Source organism: Lampris incognitus, chromosome 9 (assembly GCF_029633865.1).
Source record: "Lampris incognitus isolate fLamInc1 chromosome 9, fLamInc1.hap2, whole genome shotgun sequence".
NCBI classification, from domain to species: domain Eukaryota; kingdom Metazoa; phylum Chordata; class Actinopteri; order Lampriformes; family Lampridae; genus Lampris; species Lampris incognitus.
The window spans coordinates 52113416-52121842 of NC_079219.1; the positions used below are offsets into that span (position 1 = coordinate 52113416).

The 8427-nt window shown below is 40.5% G+C and overlaps 1 protein-coding gene across 2 annotated transcripts in view; it reads left to right on the plus strand.

Moving 5' to 3' along the window:
- rxrbb (retinoid x receptor, beta b) overlaps nt 1-8165 on the plus strand; it is a 15236-nt gene extending 7071 nt beyond the window's left edge. Inside the window, exons 5-12 of one of the 2 annotated variants that reach the window (XM_056286882.1) lie at nt 1375-1398; nt 1741-1901; nt 2098-2227; nt 4283-4409; nt 4518-4559; nt 4776-4867; nt 5054-5159; nt 6218-8165. In XM_056286882.1, the coding sequence (XP_056142857.1) occupies nt 1375-1398; nt 1741-1901; nt 2098-2227; nt 4283-4409; nt 4518-4559; nt 4776-4867; nt 5054-5159; nt 6218-6365 (830 nt within the window). In that variant the 3' untranslated portion in view covers nt 6366-8165. The remainder of the gene's footprint in view (nt 1-1374; nt 1399-1740; nt 1902-2097; nt 2228-4282; nt 4410-4517; nt 4560-4775; nt 4868-5053; nt 5160-6217) is intronic. The other variant, XM_056286883.1, reaches the window with a different exon arrangement.
- The last annotated feature ends 262 nt before the right edge of the window (nt 8166-8427 follow it).

Genomic DNA, 8427 nt, shown 5'->3' on the forward strand with positions numbered 1-8427 from the left:
GGCTCCAGCATCCCTGTGACCCTGAGAGCAGGATAAGTGGTTCAGATAATAGATGGATAGATGGATGGATGAAGAAACGTCAGATAGGTTGGACCACCGTGTTGAACTATATATCTTTAAACGCTACAGTTGAAAATGACAACAGAAATAGCAAAGTTTGCCGATTTCACATATCTCTGCAGTTCAAATCAGCCACCATTCGTCTACCCGGGAGTGACTGTTGCGAGACGTCACGGTGATTTGGTCTGTTGGTAAATAAACTAACGTGGCAGCTGTTGCTCATGTCAATGATGACCGAGGAAGTAAGGCTTTATGCAGTGTATCATAATTCATTTTGGTGCTACTATGGTGCTTACAGACACCATTTTGTTTTTAATTGAATGTTTTGTTCACATGTGTTATCCTCGACTCTTATGTGTACTTGGCCGTTTCTTCCTATTTGTCTCCGTTAAAGTTTTTTTTTAGGGAGATGTTCCTTATCTGATGCGAGGGTCTAAGGACATGATGTTGTGTTGGCTGAAAAGCCCCCTGAGGCAAATGTTTACTTTGTGATACTGGGCTATACAAGTAAAATTGACTTATAATTGATTTGAGTGATATTGTGTTGCTTCGGACACTGTTTTGTTTATTTGAATTGTATAGTATGTCATGATGATGTGACATTGTTTTGTATTCAGATACATTTTCAACACATACATGAATCTAACCATAAATATAACTATATATATAACATCAAACACAAGTTTAACACTACAATTTGTCAAAAAAATCCTTTTTATTGGGGGCGCACCCAGTTTCCCTGGGACCCACTCATGACCACCTGTGGGCCCCAGGGCCTCACTACATTGAAAACCTATTTACATCACTGGAGCGGATGTATTCAGCCATGTGTGCAACCGTTTTCCACAGCCCGATTGAGCACCGCTGGTAGCGAGCGGAGGCCATGAAATTCATCTGTAATACGAATCAAGAAATGACTTGAATTAAACAACAAAAAAAAAAGCATTGTGTTTGACGATGTTTTGGGAGGAGGGAGAGACCTACCTAATGCTGCAATCAACCTAAATTTTCAACTGAAACAAAGTAAAAATCAGTGGATGGGATGTTTACGCCTTGAACCGCTGTCAATTAATCTGCCTCTTTTGGGGCCCCTCACACTTCTTGATTATGCCAATTGTTTCCCAATTAAATTGTTGCCCCAAACTTGATTTTTGATTTTTGCAATGTGCAGAGTTGGGTGTTGAAATGAATTATTTGAGTAATTTTTTTTTCCTGAAGGGTTGAGACTGGGGGAGGGGGGCAGGTTTACATAACTAACCCCATTCCCTCTCTTCCCTCTATTTTCCTCTATTCTTTCTCTCCCTCCTTCTTTAGTGGTCCAAGATGAACGCCAAAAATGTAAGGATTTAAAGTGATGGATAAATTGAGGGCTTGATGAGTATAACTGGAAGAGTCAATGAGATTATGTTTAAGAATGTGTCTTAATGAATTAACCCATTGTGTTAGACCTGTGTGTAGATTGTCAAGCAGGGGGTGATGGTTGATTGGGGGAAAAACAGACCACTTAACATAGTGCCAGCTCCCCTCTGCCCCCCCTCCCATACATTAGTGTGCCTCTTTTTTCTTACCATCTTTTTATTTTTTTCTGTCTCTCCATTTACCCAATATTAATCACTCTCCCACATTTCTTTAACCCTCCGGCATTGCTCCACTCCGGCTTCCTGCGTTGGCTACTTGCAGCGGTTCAGGAGGAGCGACAGAGGAACCGCGAGCGGGAGGGAGAGCTGGAATGCAGTGTCACCGTGAACGAGGAGATGCCCGTGGAGAAGATCCTGGAAGCGGAGACGGCTGTGGAGCAGAGGACTGAGCTTCACTCTGACGGAGGCTCTGCAGCAAACTCTGTGAGTGTGCAAGACACGCCTGTCAGTGGGGTTGTATGGGCGGCTGTGGAATGCAGTGACATGTATTCTTCAGAATAGATGGCATCTCTTTATTGTTGGGGGGGTGCTTAGACTTACAGTTTTCATGTAATTCCAGGAAATACTAGTTTTAAATTTGACATCGGGGCTTTTTTTTTCCCCTACTGTTTGGTTTCAGCCCCATGATGCTGTTACCAACATCTGCCAGACTGCAGATAAACAGCTGTTTGCCTTGGTGGAGTGGGCAAAGAGGATTCCCCACTTCTCTGAGTTGCCCCTTGATGACCAAGTCATTCTTCTGCGTGCAGGTAAGACTGGACTATCGTGTACCACAGTTAAAACAGTACATTGGAAACAATGATTTTTATTTTACTTTTTTTGTGACGTTCTGTGGAAGAGGAAAGCGAGGTCTGTATAAAGGAAGCTTTAAAGGTACAATCCTGTTAGATATTTTCTAACACTCATTTATTTAAGAAAATGGAATGTTTACTCTCAAATAGGATTTCCCATGAAAGTGTTTGCATCTTCACGATAGAAGCCACATGTGGAATAATAATAATAATAATAATGATTACATTTATATAGCGCTCTTCTGGACACCCAAAGCGCTTAGGCAGGTAGTGTCGAGTCTAAAGAAGAAACAAAGCTGTTGTTGCCATCAGGCAGATATGGCAGACCATATCTGCCTGATGACTTTCTGGAATTTGGAGTGGTCAAACATCAATGCGGTTACCGTTATCACCATAGATGTCAGTAAGTTAAGCAAAGTCTTTAAGATTATAGGTTAAACTACAGGTACTCTATCTAGCAGAGATAGAGCATATTGACGATATGCAGGATGGCGATCGAAATGAAAAAACTGACCAAAATGAACTGGAGTCTATGAAACTTAACTCTAAAGAAGCTAAAAGCTTTAATGGAAGTTCAGTAGAATTCATAGATAACCAGTATAGAAAGGTAATTTCATATGCAGTTGATTTATTGAAATTTTGTACTATTGTAAAAGCTTATTGTCTGAGGGTATGCAAAACATCTTGTGACTCATGAGGTCTGCTGCTCATCACAGTAAAGGTTGCTGAACCAGAGACCCTTAGTGCTTTGCTAGATAAAGGATAGATAAATGTATTTAGTTGGGTGGCATGGTAGCCCAGTGGTTAGCGCTGTCGCCTCACAGCAAGAAGGTCCTGGCTCCCGGGATGCAGCATGAAGGCGGCAGCCCACTGCTCCTAGCTACACAGATCGCAGCCAGGATGGGTTAAATTGCAGTAACTGAATTTCCCCAAGGGGAATAATAAAGGAAACTTAATTTAAATGACCTGGTTGGGTTGAAAAATGGTGAGCCCATCTTTCCTGACAAGTCTAACTGGTGAGTCTTGTCAGCATGTCGGTGATACCCTCTCAGCTGACCACTTATTCATGAACCACCTAACCAGTCAGTATCCTGTCGTGTCAGTGCTCGTGGAATTGAATTTGAAAGTGAGATCACACCACAACCGAGGACTGTATGTCAGAAAATACATGTGTTCACAAATACTGGCATATCATGTTAGGAATACAGTAATATTCCTGTTACTTGTAAATGTTGGAATTCTTGAGCGATGATTTTCTGGCATTTACCACCACATGTTCTGGTCTGTGCAGTGTGAGGATGCTTTGGCAGAATAGGGTACTCTGGCCTCTTAAAATGTAGTGGGTGTCAGTGAACACTGAGGGTCTGTGGTTAACCACATCAACGGGGAAAAAAGGGACACAACTTGTTGAATATTACCATGCTGTAATTGTTTTGGGGGGGGGGGGGAATTAAAAAACTTCTTTTTAGACCCTTTGTATTTAGTATAACTACATGAATCATAAATCTGCCACTAAGTCATGTTTTAGTTACACCCAGCAAAATCCACACATTTAATGCTAATTGTTAAAAATAGAGTACATGAGTACAAATTGGGAATTTGCCGGTCCTTGAATTTGAAATGGCAGCTTAAAAGCCCCTACTTGAATAACAAATTTGCTATTACTTGAGAATTTATGCAAATTGTAGGTTCATTCATTTTTTTTTTCCCCTCACGCTGCAAATGAAATCCTAATAGTTTGCGGCTCACAAACCCATTTTGAATGTTGGAAAAATAGACCAATCAAATTAAAAACCTGATAACCTTTATAAGCATACAGGAATTTAGTACCAAGTGACACCTTGAATAGAAGTGCATTCCCTTAACATTGATCACGCGCTACATGGGCTGTAAGGTCAGTGTTGTGCATCTTTGCTGCACCAAACATTTCTTTTGATATTGTTAAAAGAGATGTGTTGAAATAGCTGCTGTCCAAACTGCCACTTGTTTCTAACGTGTCTTTCTGTTCATCAGGGTGGAATGAGCTCCTGATTGCTTCCTTCTCCCATCGCTCCATTGCTTTGAAAGATGGCGTCCTGCTTGCCTCTGAACTGCATAGGGACAATGCACATAGCGGAGGAGTTGCAGCCATTTTTGACAGGTACGTCAGCAGAGACCCACAGTCACGGGTATCCTCAAGTAGTTTCAGTCTTATTTCAGTCGTTCAACACTTCAGTGCCTGCGTAGTAACCATCAGTGTTTTCCCCAGGGAGAATGTGCAGAGTGCAGAGGTGGGCGCCATATTTGACAGGTAATTCTTTTTGTATGACAGCTCATATCATTGTACGTAATCTGCCACAGTTTTTCTTCAGACTTGCAGTAAGACAAGTATATTGTCTTGAACAGTGATTGTAATGTTAGGAAATTATGACGATTAAATTATTTGTACTTGTTTGTATTTTCTGCAAACACTTTACATATTACTTCCCCACAGTTGCCCCCTTTTTATCTTCTCTGCTTTATTTAGGGTTCTTACTGAGCTTGTCAGTAAAATGAGAGACATGCAAATGGATAAGACAGAGCTTGGCTGTCTCCGAGCCATAGTCCTCTTCAACCCAGGTACCCAAAACACTGTTGCCGTATCTAATTTAGATTTGTTTTCAAAACTGTGTGCATATTAATTAATTAGTTAAATTGGGGGAGGGGGGTTAAGAAAGCATGCTCTGTATTTTGTTCCCATTTACAGTGTTCTAAAAGTTTGATTTTTGCTTCTTCTCTTCTTCTTTTTTTTACATTGTCCTGCAGATGCTAAAGGGCTTTCCAACACCAGTGAGGTGGAGCTCCTCAGAGAGAAAGTCTATGCATCACTGGAGGCCTACTGCAAGCAGAAATACCCAGAGCAACAAGGAAGGTAAAAGGAATGAAACGATTTTGCTTCAATAGTGTTGGCATAATCTGTTTACACTGATAGCCATACATTGCATTTTCTGAACGATCTTTTGCTAGCGTCTGCGGTCATGGTGAACTAGGCTTGTCATGGTTGTAGCATTTTATTTTATTTTTTTTGGTATTACAACCCTTTTAATGTTATTGATAACTGGTATTACTGCTTTTTTGCCACTGGAAGGAGTCATTGGCTTTGCTAAAATCCATCAATAAACTATATTATCTGATCCCTGCAAGCAAAATCACATGGCTGGATAGGGACACCAGCTTTTTTTAGACCATAGTCGATTATCAGTCAGGATTTAAGGCACGTTATCGTGGGTTTTTTTTAAAAAATTATTATTATTCATTTACATCATAAGCCCCCTGAAAATTTGCCTGCTGAGACAAGCTCATGTAGCACCTTTATCACACATTTGCACCATTAAGGGTGGCATGGTGGCCCAGTGGTTAGCACTGTTACCTCACACCAAGAAAGGCCTGGGTTCGAACCCCAGGCCATCCCAGGTCCTTTCTGTGTGAAGTTTGCATGTTCTCCCCGTGTCTGCATGGGTTTCCTCCGGGTGCTCCGGTTTCCTTCCGCCATCAAAAAGACATGCATGTTGGGGTTAATACTCCTGTCTGTGCCTCTGAGTAAGGCAATAGAAAGAAGAACTGCAGCTGCCCACTGCTCCTATACAATAGGATGGGTTAAATGCAGAAAACAAAATGTCATTGTATCTGTGAATGTTCTCATTCATCCAGGTCATAGTTATCCACAGGAATTGAATCAAGTGCAACTGGACTTGGTATATCCAAGAGGCTTCATCAGTTCGTGCCTTTCTGACTAGACCAGTTGCACTTGATTCAATTCCTTTGGAAAATTTCATTGTAGCCTACAATGGCAAAATAAAGTCGTTGCCTTCTTCTCCCCCCCCCCCCCCTCCCGGTCACTTCACAAGGCACACATAATTCAGTGGCAGTTTCACGAATGTATGGTTAGTTGTTTAAGTCCAACTAAATGATGTTGTTTGCTCCGAACAGGTTTGCTAAGCTCCTCCTTAGACTGCCAGCACTGCGTTCCATTGGCTTGAAGTGCTTGGAGCATCTTTTCTTCTTCAAGCTGATTGGTGACACGCCTATCGACACTTTTCTCATGGAAATGCTTGAAGCTCCCCATCAGCTGTCCTAGACTGGAGAGCTGTACTGTGGTCAGGGTTAGATACCTGGGTCTGGGAACGTGCTGGAGTGGGACTGCACTTTTAGTTCTTTGATGATTCAACAATTTGTCTCACAGCTGTCTGGGTTACACTATTTTTATTAAGTGCACCACAGATATGCTTTTTAGATTGCTGGTTCTCAACTCCAGTCTTTGGGACTCCGTGGTAGGGCTGGTTTTCTATACTGCCAGGTACTCCATTCTTCTGATCAGGGGTTTTTTAGACCTGGTACAACAGGTAAATGTGATTTAAAAACTATCTGACAGGATAGAAAATCAGCAGGACTGGGAGATCCCAAGGACTCAAATTGAGAACTACTCCTTTAGACCAAATCCAAGACTTGCCATATCTACAAGCTGGTGCTATTGAAATATATTGAAATAACTTGAGTAATTGAGATTCAGTATTTTTGAAAATTGGAACGTTTAGTTCCCTTACTGAAGCTAAAATTTTGGGTATGGATTTTTATAGAGCTGAATGGTTTTTTTTCTTTATTTTATTTTTTTTTTGAAACTCCCCAAATGATAAGCTTCAATTTGTCTCTCCACGGTCCCTAAAAAAGCTATTTTTTAAAATATAAAGGTAACCCAGATGATGGTTATGCAATGAGGATGTAGGGTTTTTCAGCTTTTTGTAATTCAAAATTCAGATGAGATCTTGAAAATACTGATTGGAAATGCTGTTTTATTTTTCAGATCTTGGTATAGTATGTTACTGTACCAAACATTTACCGTGTACTGTGTCCGACCATAGCTCCTAGTGTGTTTGTATCCCTCAGAAATGACACACAAAAAAAAAAAATTTAAAAATGCAGTGTTGGAACAGTAAACCTGGGATACGTAACAAGCGGATGGCTGCATCCGAACAATGCCAGACTTGTTTGTACTGATTGAGGAGTAGCTTTATTTGTCTGGTAATACACAATTTTTAGCGGTTTTATGTTACTTGGCATTTTTTGTAAACCTAATCACTTCGCAGTGGATGAAACAGACTGCACTGCCCACCCCCTGTGTACTGTTGTCAAATGACCGGCCCACAAATTGGCTGGCTGTTTGTACTTTGGTGCTATGAAAGAGATAATTTGAATTTTATTTGGTGCAGCCAAATTACATACAAAAAATTATGCAAGAAATGAAAATTCCGCAATGTTAAATGTAGCAATACAAAATGTCAACTGCAAAAGCTCGCTCTGCCTGTCGGCCTTTTCAGGGCTTTTACAAAGCAAATCACTTGTCTTGTTGAAGAGGAAATGCTCCGTTGTGTAATTTATCTAAAAAAAAAAAATTAAGGTACTGTGCAAGAAATTATTCAGGGAAAATGCTTTATATTGATCTGAATAATGAAATCAGAAGACAAAAATTAATGTACTACGTCCCCTTGTTGTGTGTCTTAAGTTTTCGGCTGGTGTAAAGCAGAACAGCGGAACGTGTCTTAGGTTGCACTGGATTTGCTAAGACTCATTCAGCTGAATCTTGGAAAATCTTTTGGCTTTTTGACGCTTCTTAGTTTTATTTCCCTTTTTTTTTTTTTAGATGTCTTGTATGTCTTAGTTGATTTTAAAGGAAAAAAAAGAAGCTATATTCACATGTCCAGATCCATAACACCTGTGGACATACAGGAACATTGAACAAGACCAAATGAGTTCTGTATGAAGACTGTGTGAACATCAGATCAACTGTATTGATGTATTTGTCGTGACCTCCAACACTCTAGAACAGTTCAGTGACTTGCAGCATGGGTTGTTTGGACTAAAAATAAAGAGGCTGAACTTGTTTTGGCTTTTGACTTATTTTTTTTTGTAGGGGTCGGCTCAGCTTTCTCAATGAAACTTGAAAAGGGTCAACGGTTTTTTTTTTACCCACATTTGTCATGACGTGGTTGTATTTGTGTCTGCATATTGGACACACTAAGTACCAGAGGACTTTGGCGTGTTGTACAGTAGATGCAGTTTTTCACAAAATGCTGAAAAGTTGAGTTATTTCACAACTTGTAGTCTGCAGGTATTGTAGAAAGCATCCATTCTGCTGAGTAATG